The 16,934-nt window shown below is 43.8% G+C and overlaps 1 protein-coding gene across 2 annotated transcripts; it reads right to left on the reverse strand.

Annotated features, from left to right (window-relative positions):
• Nucleotides 1-247: 247 nt before the first annotated feature.
• Nucleotides 248-7,700, reverse strand: Nanp (N-acetylneuraminic acid phosphatase). Of its 2 annotated transcripts, none has more exons than XM_028774935.1 (2): nt 7,562-7,700; nt 248-2,380 (listed from the first exon to the last, which is right to left on the reverse strand). In XM_028774935.1, exons 1-2 carry the CDS (start codon nt 7,649-7,651, stop codon nt 1,724-1,726), a joined length of 747 nt encoding a protein of 248 aa, XP_028630768.1. In that variant the 5' UTR covers nt 7,652-7,700; the 3' UTR covers nt 248-1,723. The 2 variants fall into 2 exon arrangements, with proteins under 2 accessions (XP_028630768.1, XP_028630770.1); XM_028774937.1 differs by lacking the exon at nt 7,562-7,700 and adding an exon at nt 6,950-7,296.
• Nucleotides 7,701-16,934: the final 9,234 nt, after the last annotated feature.

Here is a 16,934-nt window from a genome sequence, read left to right on the forward strand (position 1 = left end):
GTCATTAATCAACTACAAGTACTTCTTCAAGAGAATCCTCACAGTAGGTCAATCCTTACACAGTAGAGAATGCCAGACTTGGAACATACCTACCTGTGTCAATACCCAGCTAAGGGCCCTGCCCATATCTACTCTAGGTATTCTTCTAGCTACAGTGCTTTGGGACCTCTGGACAACTGAGAACTTCTGGCTTTGTATGAATATCTCATTCCTGGGGAAACTATACAATAATATAGATGACAAAACATTATTTATCATTGTTTAATTTTAAAGAATTCTAACAACCTAAAAAGCATTAGTAATATCATAGGCCTAGTCAAATCCTTTTTTATTATCTATGTAACATTCCACTCAGAAGATAAAACATCAAAGCTCTTTTCTGAAGAAGGCATAGAAAGACTGAGATGTCACATGCTGAACTGCCTGGGATATGCTATGAAGAAAGAAATAATGTAACTCTTGTATTTCTCCCAGATTACTTTTGCTGACTGCTAACATCTTAGAAATGATAAACCTTCAGTTAGTATGACTTGGCATATCTGTGTCTACTACCTGTGGGGTGGCTAGAAGTTATATTATTTTCATTACCATTTTACCTTTATTAGCTATCCATTCTGAGCCTGTTTATGAATTCATGAGACTAGTCATCTTTTTGTCTGGGGGAGATTCTCTGGTTGCTAATGTTACCTTGGCATACTAATTAAGCTCCAGGTAAGCTCTAGAGATACAGTCCTTCTTCAAAGTGTGAAAACAAACCTGAGACAGAGGTAACTGTGAAAGCCATTCAAGTTCTTGGTTTTTGTTTGTTTTGGTTTTGAGACTACTATGTAGCTCTGGCTGGTCTTAGAGCTCCATCTGGTTTTGCCTACTGAATGCTGAAATTGAAGGTGTGCACCACTATGCCCAGCTTTCAAACCTAATTTTCTCTACTAGTTTGGTCACCTGGGGGAAGTAGTTACCAGAGATCAGACCAGTGGGAAAATGACCTGCTCAGAGCACATGACGGTAATTTTATTCTTGTGAATCCAAAGGAACAAAATGACTTTTGGTGCTACATAGCCAGCACTCAACTTGAGCAAAATGTCCAATTCCCTCCACTGTGTGCTCGAGAAAAGGCAGTCTTTACTCATTAGGAGCCACAAACTCACTCTAAAAGTATGAAAATGGTGTGGAAAAAAAAAGCACCACGGTTTGATTTTTAATAGTTTTTCCCCAAACTATAACAATGTCGTGTTCACGCCACAGAAAATTCAGCCCTCCAAAAGTCATGCAGAAAAATTAGATAATAGATAAGAACATATACATTGAAAGTAGGCACAATATTTCTAACAAAATTTTGCCTAAAATATGCAAAATTTCACTATGAAATGTCTTGATTTGTGTGATTTAGTACTTATATTGATCCAACTCAGCTGCCTGAATCTCTTAGAATATCTATTTTTGTAAATCTATTTCTACTTTAGAAACCAGTACATCATCATATAAGCTATTCTGCCTTTCTTCAAGTTTTTTGGACTACACGATTAAAGCCTGGATTTTGGACATGAATAGAAGCCTGTGGTTATCAACAGCAGCAGGGGTGGGAGGATCTCCACAGCCTGACTATGAATCCCTCCCTTACATTATTCTTAGAGTTGAACCAAATATACAGGCACACGTTAGCTTTCCTTAGTTCTAATCCTGGAAACTGGCTCTGAATATGGTCACTGTGCCCCCTCTATATTTACACAGACATGCTGACTTTGCAATCTATGCTTTGCAAGAGAGCAGGTAATTCTAACACAGAGGAAACCATATAGTGAGGCATGGGGGATGATGTCAGCGGCACTCTTCCACTCTTGTTTATCCAGACTGTGGCTTTCAGTCCTGCATTGAGGCCTCCTTGTATATCGGTTTCTAGAGTGTCACCAACCATCACACAGTCCCCTGGCTGCACTCCCAGAAGATCACAGCAGTGATAAAATATGGAAGGTGCTGGTTTCTCTTCCTTCTGTTCTCCTCCTACAACAATGGCATCGAAGTAAGATTGGCAGGCACAGGCCTCGATCTTTTCCCTCTGTGTCTGTCTGTCACCGTTTGTTAACAAGAGTAGGCGGACCTCTTTTCGAAGTTCAGTGAGCATGGCTTTGACATCTTCTGCTAGGGTCATGTGCTGTAAGCGTGTAGATTTCCACAGGAAATAACATTCCTCAGCCAATTTCCTATTGTCGGCACCACCTTTGGTTTCCTGGATTGCTTCTTCCCAGTGTGAAGTCCTCACATCTGTAATGCATGTACTATAAGGATGAAAGCATTCCTTGCTCAGTTTAACTTGAACTTTATCACAGATGATTTCAGCCTCTTCTTTGTAGTGGTATTTTGATTGTAAGAGCTTTATTACCTAGGCAGAGAAAAATAACTTGGTCAGCATACCTTGTCTTTCGTAGTCATGTCATAAGAAAGAGTGATATCTTCCCATTACCACACCATCTGATTTGGCCAAATTAAAGACTCTATACCTCAGAGACAACCAATAATGTGTATATCATCTATCTGCTCCACACACCTTGCTGCCTATGTCTCTGTCCCCAGCATCTAGTCTAAAATGATTCTACACACAAAGCTAAAAACAAGCCTTGATTTGCTTGGTAGCCTACCATGTTTCATATTGGTTATGAAGACATGAAAATAAGAATTTCACTTAAATCTAATGAAATGTTTTAATACCGTCTGAAAAGCATTGATTTTACACACACACACACACACACACACACACACACACACACACACACAAAGAATTTAAGGCAAAAATACAAAAAACTAGCCATTTAAACTTCATGGTTTTGTCACCATCTTAAAAAAAAAGCAAAAAATAAAAACAAACAACAAAACCAGTATTAATCTGTTTTTTTTTTTTCATCTTCAGCTATAAGCAAAGGACACTCTAAAAGTTTCAGTAGTTACATGGTGAAGTGTCACAGGCCTAGTTGACAGAGAACAGAAAGCCACAATGCCCCAATGTCCTGTTATTGCAGTTGGCAACACCACAGCCTCACTCCTGAGACTGTAAATGTGGGGATAAACACCTTTGAAGGCACAGCATACCCTTCCCCTAAGTTGCAAAATCTTCCCTGATCACATCTTTAATTAATTTTCCCATTTGTCACACCATTACTGCTACATGGCAACTAGTCACAAATTTTTTTATTATGACCATAGCATTTTAATCAATTAGCACTATTCTATTGCTGTGAAGAGTAACTATGACCAAGGCAACTCTTATAAAAGAAAGCATTTAATTGGAGGCTTGCTTACTTTCAGAGGCTAAATCCATTATCATCATGGTGGGAATCAGACAGGCATAATGCTACCACCAGACCTGAGAGCCAGATCCTGATCTGCAGGCAGAGATGCTGGCCTGACATGGCCTTTTGGACCCTCGAAGCCTACCTCATGACACACTTCCTCCTACAAAGTAACACTTCCTAATCCTTTTTGAATTGTGTCACTCCCTAATGAGTAAGCTTTGAAATATGGGTGCTATTTTTACTCATGCCATCACATAGCTTGAGCCAGAGGGTGGGGTGGGTTGGCTCAGTGATTAAAGAACTTACCTTTTGCCAGGATCAGGGTTCAATCTCTAGAACTCATGGGAGAGTGCTGAGCAATCACAGATGCTTGTGACCCCAGTCCTGATGAAGTCTAAACAGAGGATACCCAAGGCTCACTAGCTAGCCAGTCTAACCTAACTGGTAAGCTCTGCTCCAGGAAGAGATCCTGTTACAAGGAGGGGGTGGTGTTCTTGAGGATGATACAGTTGAGGTTCTCTTCCAGCTTCCACGTGTGTATACACATGTGCATGCACACTTATGAGCCTATAGTCATGTACATAAAAATATTAACATCTTTAGAAAAAAATGTTTATCAGTTACTCATGTTATTAGTTCAAACAGGAATACACTTGAGTTGCATCAGCACATCTTATTACTTTCCTAACCTTCACTGAGAATAAGTTTGGCCTCAATTGGAGGTAGAGGACAAAGGCCTCTAATTTGAAGGTGTGGAGGACATTTTGTACGTGGAGTAAGACAGATCTGGAAAAGACTGATGTAACAAATGCCCTAGGTAACTGCAGGCAGGGGCCTGAAGTGAGAGAGCAAGCACCAGTCTAGATTAGAACGCATCCACTTCAAAACTCTACCACTCTGAACAAAAGAAGCATCTTTTCTATCTTTTACTCCCTGGACCTGGAACTAGAGTCACTGTCACAAGTAAGAGTTAAAGTAACTGTAATTTTGCAAGACCTTTTGAGGGTTAGTTTGGGAACTACATAACAATAATACTTTATGAGAAGTTATTTTCTGAATACCTGTGACTTGGATGTGAAGGGGCTAAATTCACACACACACACACACACACACACACACACACGATTGTTAAACAGCCCAGAAATTTAAATGATTTTGCTACTTTAAGATTTATTTTTATGTCTATGCATACACGTCAACCACATGTGTGGGGCTGCCCATGGAGGCTAGATTCCCTGAAGCTGGAGTTCCAGGTGGCTGTGAGTCATCCAACATAGGTGCTGGGATGTGAACTCAGGCCTTCTAGAAGAGCAGCAAGTGTTAAGCCCTGAGCCATCTCTATGGCTAACTCCACCTGTTTTCCCTTTAAAAAATGTTTTAGAGACAGGATTTTATAAAGTCTGCTCTCAAGCTCTCTTTGTAGCTGAGTGACGACTTTGAATTTCTGATTCTTTTGCTTCTACCTGATAAATGTTGGGATTACAGGTATCTACCACCATGGCTAATTTTTATGATTCTGGGAGCTCAGACCAGAGACCTGTGAAAATTAGGCAAGCATCTACCAAATGAACTGCATCCTTAGCATTCTTGGTTATTCCTAGTTAAACCAAACACCACTCACTAATGCCAAATGTCATGAATCTACCTGAAAAATGAAATACATTGCCCCCTCTACTTTTTCTAACACACCTGTAAATGCATTTATTATGTTCACAGCTATTTCCATTAGACATTTAATTTACAAATGATTTTTTTAAAAAAACTGTTCTATGAAGAACTAACTATACATTCATGCCTTTTCTTCTTGGCTATGAAAGTATACAGTAGTTGTCTGACTAAGAATGGCCCCAATTTAAATATATTTAAATGTTTGATTTTCAGTTAGTGGACAACAAGGTGTAACGGTGTTGGAAGAGGTAAATGTCATCTAGGAGTGGGCTTTTTCAAAAACTAGGCCTAGTCTTGCTATCTCTGGCTCTACCTTGCAAGTCTGATGTGAGCTCGCAGCTCGCAGCTCCTGCTCCAGCACCAAGCATGCCTGCCACTAAACGTCTCATCATGATGATCACAGACCTACCTTCCAAAGCTGTAAACAAGCCCCAAATTAAATGTTTTCTCCTGTAGGCTGCTCTGTCACAGCAAGAGAGCAGTAATAAGACATATACCCCCTCCCCAAAAAAAAAGAAAAAAGAAAACTTGCCCAAATGGTTCTTTAGAAAGTAAAACTGATATACCCTCTCCCCTAGGAAAAGACTAGACATCTTCCTAGCCCCTCAGAAGTCATTCAGAATGGCTCATGACAGCTGGCATGTTACTTTGGGATAGATCAAAATTTATAAGGAATGTTGTATCCTTACAAGATAAAGTATTCATAGCATTTAATTTTGCTAATTTCAAAGACCATTTATAAGTAAAGGAGGTAGTAAAAGAACCAAGACTGGAGATATGGATTCTTATCCACCATCCACTATTAATTCAGCATTTATTACATGTCAAACAAAGATAATTAAGATAGCATATTCCCTTTCAGGAAACTCAGGGTTCTGCTGCAGGCATGAGTTGCAAAAATTAATGACAACATCCTCTGACAGGTGCAGTGAGAGATACCAGAAGAAAAAAAAATAAGGTACAAAATATAGGGTCAACGCCATGGAGAAATATTGTGGGGTAGTAATGTTGCTTTGCTTAGACTGACCTCAAATTCTGGAGCTCAAGGGATATTCTTGCCTTGTCTTCCAAGTCAATTTTGTTGTTGTTGTTTAAAAACAAAACCAAACCCAAAACTCACTATGGCAGGGATGTGAAGAACGAACTGGATGTGGTCAGCCTGGAGACAAGACCACAGCAAAAAGTCTACATCGGATGAGTCTTTCTGCAATTAAGTGGGGAGTAAGGGAGACTGGGAGACAAGAGTGGATGGATGAGCACTGGGTGTTCCAATCTTGCCATGTACGACATTAAAGCAACCTGACAGTGTCATGCAGACTAATGCTCAAATTTATGAGGATTTGAGGCTAGGCATAGACAGGCGATCCGCTGAGGCACTGAGTACTGGGAGAACTGTGATTCAAACTAAATGTGAGGTTTAATAGGCCTATTTAACAAGAACCAGCCTCAAACAAAAACTGAGTATCAAAACACCGGGCTCAGCTGGGTAAGAGCACCGGTTAAGTGTGCACTGTCTGCAGTTAGAGATAACGGAGGCAGAACACCCGGAAGTATGTACTTGTGAGGGTGTCAGAGTGCAAGGGACAATCAGCAGTGTGGAAAGCTTCACTTAAGACTGATTCCAAGTGTGGGGAGAAGTAGCTCAGTGTAGAACCCGTTTAGGATGGCAAGAAGGTAGGTTCAAACCTCAGAACCAGGAAAACACACACAAACACCAATTCAAAATACCTAGTGACGTTGGCACTTTGGGAGCCACCTAACCACTTGGCAAGCCTATTGTATTCTAGTGGCAGAGACAGAAGTTACCTCCCAGTGGATTTGGAAATACAGAGAAGAGAGACCTGATGGAGACAACGGGTGTAGATTTTTCTTAAAACATAGCTGTGCAGAAAAGCATAGTCCAAGAGAGGTGTAGTGTTTGAGAATTTTAAAGTAGAAGGCCGACACGAACAAACTGTATGCAATGAGGCAAGACCCGGATAAACAAAAACTACCTGAAGAAGCATAGGACCCTTAGTATTGAAAGGGCTGGCTTTTTTGTAAGTGGGCTTTCCATGTCTGATACTCCTTCGGTTTCTCCTTGAAGCTGAAGGCAGAGGAAGGAAAGTAGGGGTGGGTTAAGGTCTGGCCTGGAGAAGGAAGATGTCCGACAGCATCTGTAGCTACAGTTAGGAGGATGCAGGTCAACAATGCCTCACTAAAAGACTGCTCCCTCAGCATTTTATGTGCCGAGGGTCTCAGCACCAGAAAGCCTGGAAGATCACAGTGAGGCCTGCAGGGGGAAAAAATTGCTATGATGTAGATTAAGTCCGGGCCCGCCTCTCAGAGTTATGTAACTTCCTGGGCCAAAGCCTTGTCTGAGCCTCTTCCCCCAAACCCACCGAAGCCCATCTCGCGCGGGGCTGCAGTGAGAGGAGGGCGGGGGGTCTCGTCCCGCGCCGTCCGAGCCCGGGTGACCACAGGTGGCGGCGACTCTGCAGTCGTGGCAGTTCAGAGTCCAGCACCCGGCCCCACGCGCGGGAATGAAGCTCCACGGGCACCCGGCGGGGGACTGAGGGTGCGGAGTGTTGGCCCGGCAGGGGAGGGCGACGGCGCGGGGACGTTACCTCCAACATGCCTCTCCTGCTCGCCCCGGCCGTGTCGATGAGCGTGTTGTCCAGGTCAAAGAAGACCGCACGGACCCGACTCAGCCCCATAGCCTCGGCAACCCAAGCAGCGCGCGAGCCACCTCCGGCGCTCCGCGCATGCGCAAGGCGGCCAGCAACACCTGGGCGGAGTCTCGGGGTCACCTGACTCTTCCAAAGCTCCCGGGTCTCTGTGGCAAGATCCCGCGAGATTAGGACACTAAGTTTTATAGACGATGCGTGAGCACAAGACGTGGATGAGTGCTATCGAGGCTTCTTGCTTAGCGTGGGTGGATGGTTACAAGCGCGGCCCTCTCCGTTAATGGCTGGGTGGGCTTGCTTGGGGCTGAAAAGGACGTCCGAGCCGTACTGGAGGAATTCTCCAGATCCTTGGCTGGCCTGTCTTTCTATGGTGGTGACCACACAGTCACCGCCAGGAGATGGAGCAAGAGGGTGTGCTCTCCAACGGAACCCTGTTGCGCGGTGACTTCTGTGCTTCACTTCTTGTCCATAGCTTTGTAGGAACTGGAGCCTTCACCCGAGCATCCTTTTAAAGATGCTAGAAGAATTGAAGAGAAGTGGGAGGCTCTGCAGTGTCTGCTGAATGGTTTTGTTGTTGTTGTTTTTTAATGTGTATTTGTGTTCCTGTGCACATAAGTGCTTGCAGAGGACGCCGAGGTCTTCAGATCCCCTGGAGCTGGAGTTACGGGCGGTTGTGAGATGCCCACTGTGGGTGCTGGGGACTTGGGTCCTCTACAAGAGCAGTATGAGTTCTTAACCACGGAGCCATTTCTCCAGCTCCTTTTCTGCCATCTTTATTCATTTTCCTGGAATTTTGCAACCCAAGTCTTGTGTGCCTATTCGTTGCATGGTTTTTTGCAATTAATTTCTAGTAAGGAACCTAGACAGTCTGTTAAGAACCTCAGAAATTCAATAACAAGGTTTGCCTTCTGCTAGTTGAAATTAACCTCTAATCATTTTTTTATTAATGAAATTTGGAGTCACCTTCACTAACTAGGAATTTATTGGGTCAGTCAATGCCACAGACCTGATTTTGAGCTTTCGAATTAGGATTGGTTCTTACATTGTAAGTTGTTCAGAGAAAAGAGGAAGTATTTCATGACACGTGAAAATCGATTAAATATAAGTTTGTTTATAGTTTTAGTTAGGTTTGTTTGTTTTTTGACAGTGTTTCATTGTGTAACTGATTGGCCTGGAGCTAGCTATGTAGACCATGCTGGCCTCAAATTCAGAGTGATTCACTTCCCTCTATCTCCCAAGTGCTGGTTCTAAAGGCATGCTTCACCATGCATTATCGCATGCATGGCTTGTGTTAACTTTGAGTAAAATCTTTGTCTACACTTGAATGATACTGGCTCAAAGTGGCTTCTGTTCATAGTGAACTGTACCCTACCTGGGTAATATATACAAATTGTAACAAAATGGCTGAACCTCCAGCCAGTCAGCCCCAAACACCCAAAACTATGTAAGGTAAAGGCCAACTTCAGCCAAGCAGATTATTCTGTATACCATCGTCTTTTCATTGGCTACAAATTTAACTTTGAGCTTCTATTGTGTTCATAAGGAACTTGTTGAACCATCTTTGCCTGGCTGTAGAACTTTCTGTCTGTTGAGATAAATTTAACTCATTTTGGGTGTTTAGTGATTGGAATGCAACATACTTGCTTCTGTGTAGTATATTTCTGTTTTTGCCTTAGTGACAGAGTTGAATAACATGACTGTGAGGCCTAAAATATGTATAGAAAAAAAATGTTCCCATAACCTGAGGTACACAAGTCACAGATGGGTTTCTGATGCTCAGCAGAAAGAGATGAATGGCAGACTACCTACAGTTTCTGTATTTTGTGGAGCAGAGTCACAGTTGATGTACTTTCCCCAAAGTATTCCTCCTTTAGTAGCCTACCTCTCATTGTTGCAGTAGTGGTGAATCAGTTGTGTGTACTTGGCTAGCAGTCAGTCAAAATTATGAATGCAATATTTGCAATTGCTTTTTTTGTAGTTGTGTCAAACGTCACAATAGGTATAAAAGAAGCTTCTGATGGACACATGAATCTTAGAGATCTGGAGCAGGTCTTTGCCGCCTTCTTCTGATGTCCATATACCATCTTGCTTGATTCAGTAGAAAATCTAAACTTAGACTAGGTATAGCAGTCTATGTAATCAATCCTAACAGACAAGTTTGTTTGTCTTTGTTTGTATTGGTTGGTATTTCAAGATTGGTCTTTATAGCTTAGGTTCCTTCTGAATTTACATGTCTAGAACCCTCAATATTTTCCTATGGAATTTTAAAGCACTGAGATGTACATATATATGTGCATATATATGTGTATAGATATATCAGTCCTCACTGAATTCTTAAGGGTAGACTTGGCTGGATGAGAGAAAGATACAGCTAATGAACATCTAAAAGGTTTTGGGTAGCTTTTATTTATTGCCAGCCTCAACTGAAATGTTGCCCAGATGAGACTGGCTTATGGCTATGTCTGTAAGAGATTGTATTTTGCTGTTCTTCATTTTGGTTCTGTGTTCTCCTTGACCTGATCTTTCACACTTTTTATTCACATTTATTTTTTGCTTTTAGTGTGTTCACAGAAAATTACAACACTGCGAGTAGGAATTGAATACTAAAGCTTATAAGCAAGTTACATTCCAGCTCTACATCAGATGGGTCGAGTGGCAGGCATGGAACAAAATGGCTACAGCTGTGCTAGGAGAGTACAAGCCTGAAATCCCAGTCCTCGGAGGCTGAGATAGGAGGACTCCCAATTTGATGACATTCCTGACTATATAGCAGAGCCTGTTTCAGAATGATGCCTAACTTGATTAAACATTACAGTGTTCTCATCAGTCATGCTTCAGATGTCCTTTAGGGTAGAAGTGATGAAATTTTCTCAGTGATATTACAGTGGTCTCTTCATGGTCTCTGTTACAGAATACCCTTAATCCCTTAGTACCCTGAGAGATAGGAATGTTTTACTTGTAAGAGTCCCACTTTGATCACATCTTAATTTATATTGTCCATAGATAGCTTCAGGGAAGGCTAGGTACCACAAAGACCAAATGATTAGAAGATGGAAGGTGGAGTCCTTGGACTCACTCACCTAACGTGGAAGGTCTGGGCAGGGTAAGGGATAGAGATTAATCTCCAGAACAATTATGATACCACCCACATAGTTCCCATAGTGCTATGTGAGTATAAGTCACTGTCATGCAATCTGATGCATTGGCCTTTTCCTTCCACAGACCTCCCTCATCTCAGTTATTCTGGATTTATCTGTCCAGTGTCACAAAGGATTTTGTGACCATCAGAGTCAATTTGAGTCAGTAGAAGAAGCTCAGAGGAGGAGAGGGCTCAGAAAAGTCACAGAGGAAGCAACCACGACCTTCACCATGTGGGCCAAGAAGTGTGTTTCTTAACCTTTCTCACTTTCTTATCTGACCACAGGAGTCTCCAGGGACTGCACTGTTATCCTTCTTTGGTCCTTGCAATGCCACCTCCAGACCTATGTGAGGGCAGGAGTAGTGAGGGCTCTAGATACTCCCATTCAGGACCCTTTTTTCTCCCAAAGACTTAAACTACCTGTTTAAGTTGTTTGCTCCTCCTCTCTAGTCATGGTCAGGGATGTAGTTCTAGAATAACAGCTAGTTATCCTGGGTTCTAGGAACCCTGTCCTATGTGGCCCTAATCACCAAATGAGGGAGGATCGGGGGTAACAACTTTCACCAGAACTGACTAGAACATGTCACAAGAGCAGATCAGAGTTGGGAATGCTGAAGAAACCCTTTTTCTAAGCCCTATTTAGAGATTCTCTAGACTGCCTGCCCCTGCATGCACACAGGGGATTACCTTCTCTGCCTTCCATGATCCACTTGGAAGAGAAGCAGCTGACAGATCCCAGTGATCCTACTAACTGTTGACAGTGCTTGTGTGTCCAATCCCTGTGGAGGCCTTCCCTATATGTACTAACTCTGAAATCCTGCTCAAGCATCTCAACAGTACACATGATTCCTTAGATGTCTTTCCAAGGCGATCCTTACTGATATAAGACCAGCTGAGCCATTATCTTTAAAGGCTTTGTGCTCAATAGTTTTATGTCAACTTGATTCAAGCTAAAGTCACCCAAGAGGAGGGAATCTCAGTTAAGAAAATGCCTCCATAGGATTGAGATGTGGCAAACCTATAGGGCATTTTCTTTGTTAGTGATTGACTGTAGAGGGCCTAGTTCATTGTAATGATGCCATTCCTTAGGCTGAGTCCTGGGTTCTATAAGAAAGCAGGCTTAGTAAGCCAGGGGAGGCCAGCCAGCAAGTAGCACCTCTCCAAGGCCTCTGCATCAGTTCCTTGCTTCAGATTCTGGTCCTGTTTGAATTCCTGTCGTGACTTCCCTTGACAATGAGCTGTGGTCTGAAAATATAAACTGAATCAAACCTTTCCTCCCCACGTTGCTTTGGTTGTGGTGTTTTGTCACAGCAATGATATTCCTAAGTAAGAGAAACCTACATATATGAGCTCGGCAAGCCTCATATGTTGCCTTCACCCAGCCCCCATGCAGGAAAGGAAGTGGAAGCACACAGAGGTTGGGATCCCACCAGAAGCCATAGCACAGCCACTTCCAGTGAGTGTCGGGTACTGTATGAGGACATAGGTTTCTCTTACTGCTTTTAAGATTCTTGATCTTAGAGCTCCTCAGCAGTCTGAGCCTCGACACTCAAGCCACCTACAGAGACAGCTCCCACAGATGTGGACACAGGATGTGTATCTTAAAGTATCCGGGCCTCAGGACAGGCCAGATGTGCTCATGTGAGTGCAGCTGAATGTGGGATCCATGGTGAAAACGAGGTATTCTTTATGCGGCCCAGACAGCCCTTAGACTATGCCCTGCTTTGCTGTGTCACTCAGGCTACCTTAGCAGGCAGGCCTCTCTGACTTTAAGCTTCTGACTCCTGTCTGTCTTGGGCAGGTCTGACTCTCAGCTGAGCTGGAGGAGAGGTCTTTGTGTTCATAGGAGGTATGGACATGAACATGTAGTAATGTGACATAGATGAATACAGTGGTGGCCTTTTTGCCAAAGCTGATTTCATCCCAGACTGAGGAATATAGCCTGAAGTGAGGTAGATAAGAGCAGGCTCCAGCTGCCATCCTCACCGGCCTGGGATCCTGATCCAGTTTTCCCATCTGACACACAGGACAGAAGCCTGGACTAACTCTTCACACAGATGCAACTAACAGCTGTGCCAGGATTTTCATTATTGTGCTTACCTTTGATAGTGTCGCATGAGGAGATGCTGCCTGTGCATCTACATTGGACTGTAAGTTGAAATTGGATCATGATCTTTGCAGGAAGCATTACACTGAGGAAACAAAATAGAAAAATTTGTTGCTGTTATGACAGACCAGAGACACCAAAGTCTTGTATGAGTAATACACAGAAGACAGTGTAAATCAGAGCAAGCTGGCTGGAAGAGAAGTTTCCCAAGAGCCATGTGGGCTTCAAAAAATCTCCTTCAGCTCCAGAAACAAACAAGAAAGAAACCAAGAACCATGTTTAACAAAGCTACAATTTCACAAACTGCAAGAGATGGTAACTCTGAGGGTAGATATGAGTTAGCTGAGCTTCTGTGTGCTTCAGTAGCAGGCAAAATTGTCCATCCCAGAAGCTGCTAAAGACTCATTTCATGGGTGAGAATATGGAGGTCTGGAGAGGGTAGGCAACATATTTGAAGGCACATATCTGGAAAGAGGTGGGGCAGTGGTTTGTGTAGCTTTCTCAGTCTGTGCCCTGTGACATGCAGTCTCACAGTACTACCCTGGGTCCCCTTGATGGGAGCCCGATGTGGTGCTTAGGAACTATTTTCTCTGTGATTAAAGAAATGAGGAGGAGTGCAAGGTCGAGAGTTCCATAGGTCACATAGGCGATGGAAGATGTGAAGTGACTGAGGTAAGGCCATCTTATCCTTACTCCATTTTATGTCTACCTAGGCACTACTTAGCCTTGCACTCCTCAGTAACCATATCTGCCTTGGCTTTTGGTGCTGTCCATTACCCTGACTATGATAGTAATTAATGTTTGTATAAGCTAAAACATAACACCAAAGGAAGTACACATTAAAAGTAATTGTGATGTTGTGTTTAGAAAGTACTGCTCAGCTCTGCAAAAAGACATATGTTACAAGGATATTCAGAACCCTTAAACACTGCTTAAACACTAATGTAATTGTAGGGTTTTTTTTGTCTTTAAAAATGCTGTACCCCTGAGCTTCAGCACCAAAAGACATTTTGGAAGCATTATCGTACTCTTGGTCTGGCCATTATTATAAGATTTTTACACTCTTAAAAAAACTTTATTGGTTCTTTGTAAGATTCATATATACCCCAACTTCACTCATCTCTCCTTCCCCTCATATCCACAGTGCACCCCTGAAGCCTCACCTACCAACAAGGAAAAAGGAAACCCTGTGTAAGCTGTAGTGTGTCACAGTGTGCCCCACAGTATACCCTTATCTCCATACTTCTTTACTCGCAAATGTTCATTGTAATTGCTCATTGATCTGGTATGGGGTCTCTGCTATGCTATCAATAGTGGACTCATAAAGGGACTCCTTTTGGATATCCTGTTGCCCTGTGTCATGGAGATCCCATAGTTTGGGATCCATAGATTGGCCCCATCCACACTACCGCAGGTCATTGATAGGGTAGATATTGGAGCGTGCCAATTCAAATCACTGGATCTGGGCCTGAGAAGTTTCTGAGCTGGTTAACCTGCTGGTTATTGTACTCTTATGCCCTTGGGGCCAGCTAACCAGCAACTCCCACAACCAGGGCCAGATCTACTGTACTGCCCAGGCAAGGCTCAGGGCCCTTTCTCCTGCGTTTTGCAGCAGGTCATAGGCTGGACCAGGTCTCCTGCTCTCATAACCTCAGAGCCAGTTTCCCTACACTGACACCCTTGGGGCTTGCTCACCTGCCATCATGGTCAGCTCTTCTGTGCTGCCCAGATGAGATGCAAGGCCAGGTTTCCTGTCTGCCACTAGTGTTGAGGCAAAAGAGACAAAAGTGAATCCTTCCCTCACATATACCATCACACAGAAGAGATGATAGAGGGACAGATCTCCTGAGCTAACTCGCTTCAGGATATCAGAGTTTGCTCACCTGCAACTCCCAAATCCAGGGCAGCTATACAATGCTGCCCAGGTGAAGTGCGAGACCTGCTCTGCCAAGTGCTGCAGCTGGTGAGGGGCAGGGACAGCTCTCCTGCTTTCATGACTCCAGGGCCAGGTCTCCCAACTGCTGCAGGTGGTTGGGGAGACTGAAAAGGAGGGTGTCACTTTCTTATCCATGCTACAGAACAGGAGACAGGTGGCAGAGCTAACTCTCTCACACTCATATTCTTTTTAAAATTTGTTTATTTTATTTATTTACATTTCAAATGTCCCCTTTCCTGTTTCTCCTCTGCAAATCCCCCTCTTATCCCCTCCTCTTTGCCTCTATGAGGGTGCTCCTCCACCCACCCACCCACCCACTCCTGCCTCACCCCTCTACTATTCCCCTATGCTGAGGCATCAAGCCTCCACAGGACCAAGGGCTCCCCTCCCATTAATTTCAGATAAGGCCATCCTCTGCTACATATGTAGCTGGAGCCATGGGTCCCTCCATGTGTACTCTTTGGTTGATAGTTTAGTTCCTGGGAGTTCTGGGGGATCCGGTTAGTTGATATTGTTGTTCTTCCTATGGGGGGGCAATCCCCTTCAGATCTTTCATTCCTTCCCCTAACTCTTTCATTGGGGTCCCCGGACTCAGCTAGATGGTTTGTTGTGAGTATCTGCATCTGTATTAGGTGCTGGCAGAGCCTCTCAGGGGACAACTATACCAGACTCCTGTAAGCAAGAGCTTCTGTCAGGGTTTGGTGTCTGCGGATGGAATGGATCACATGATGTGGTAGTTTCTGGATGGCCTTTCCTTCAGCCTCTGCTCCATTTTTGTCTCTGCATTTCCTTTAGACAGGAACAATTATGGGTTAAAAAAATTTGAGATGAGTGGGTGGGCCCATCCCTTCACTGAGAGGTGGTCTCTTCAGGTTCTATCTCCTTGCTTGCTGTTGGGTATTTTGGCTAATCTTATTCTCACTGGTTCCTGGGAGCGTCTTGAATCCCTGGCTTCTGGGACTTTCTAGTGGTTCCCCAAGTTCCCCACCCCTTACTGGTACTTATTTCTATTCCTTCTCCTGGCCCTCTAGACTTTTCTCCTGTCTCTTCCCATATCTGGTCGTGCCCCCACTCCTTTTCACTCCCCATCCTCTCTCCCACTCAGTTCCCTCCCTTCCTTTGTCTCCTGTGATTATTTTGTTCCCCTTTCTAAGTAGGTTTGAAGCATCCACACTTTGGCCTTCCTTTTTGTTAAGCTTCATATGGTCTGTGAGTTGTATCATGGGTATTCTGAGCTTTTGGGCTAATAACCACTTGTTGGGAGCCGACTCCTAGCAGAAAATGGCTATCATCTTTGCAGCCATCTTGAGCCATATACCCTGACAAGAGACTTGTTTTCAACAGCCTGAAACAGCTGAGCTCACTCTGATAAACATCTTGTTTTTCTCACATATCTTGTTTTGCTGCTTAGTGCCCCCAGCTGCAAGGCACGCGTGGTATTCACGCTGCAAGGCACGTGACATAGTGCCTTCAGCTGTGTTCCCCTGCTTATCCGCAAGGGCAAGGCACGTGGAAAAGCGTATAAATAACCAGGATTTCCTTTCAATAAAGAAGAGACTTGATCAGACTCTCTGTCTTGTTTCCATTCTTCGTGTCTCTTGCCCCTCCATCCCTACTCTCTCTCTTGCTAGATCTGACCCACGGACTAGAGCAGCAGCTCGGGCTGCTACAGAGTGGCCCCCAAACGTGGGGCAGAACGGGTCATTACAACCACTTATCAGTGAGTACATACCACTGGAGGGCATTCCAGACGCCCCTCCCATACCCAGAGACAACTTGACTCCTAGGAAATCTGTCACTACCAGGCTCACAGATGAGCTGCCCCACTTCCTCCCCCTCCCTGCACCAATACTTGGCCTAACTGGTGTAGAGGGAAAAGTTATGGATACTGGGTATATAGAATCCTTTTTAGATATAAAATATTCTTTAGGCTTTCTTTAGGAATGTGGAAAGACCAGTCACCACTACTGGGACTGGCCGACCCGCAAAGAGAAAGGAAAGAATGCAATTTAGTCAGGTGGAACCAAGCTGAGAACCATAGCGACAGGGCAAGGCCGAAGTGACAGGGCAGGACTACATTCTTGAGAAAGATAAGCGTACAGAGAGTTTTCATCTGATCCTGACTCATGTA

This window comes from Grammomys surdaster, unplaced genomic scaffold (genome assembly GCF_004785775.1).
Source record: "Grammomys surdaster isolate TR1022 unplaced genomic scaffold, NIH_TR_1.0 251, whole genome shotgun sequence".
Classification (NCBI taxonomy): Eukaryota; Metazoa; Chordata; class Mammalia; order Rodentia; family Muridae; genus Grammomys; species Grammomys surdaster.

Coding starts and splice junctions, on each gene's coding strand:
- Nanp (XM_028774935.1), bottom strand. CDS start 7,651: ATGGGGCTGAGTCGGGTCCGTGCGGTCTTCTTTGACCTGGACAACACG. Junction 2,381..7,561: donor GCAGGAGAGGCATGTTGGAG/GTAACGTCCCCG, acceptor TTCTCTGCCTAG/GTAATAAAGCTCTTACAATC.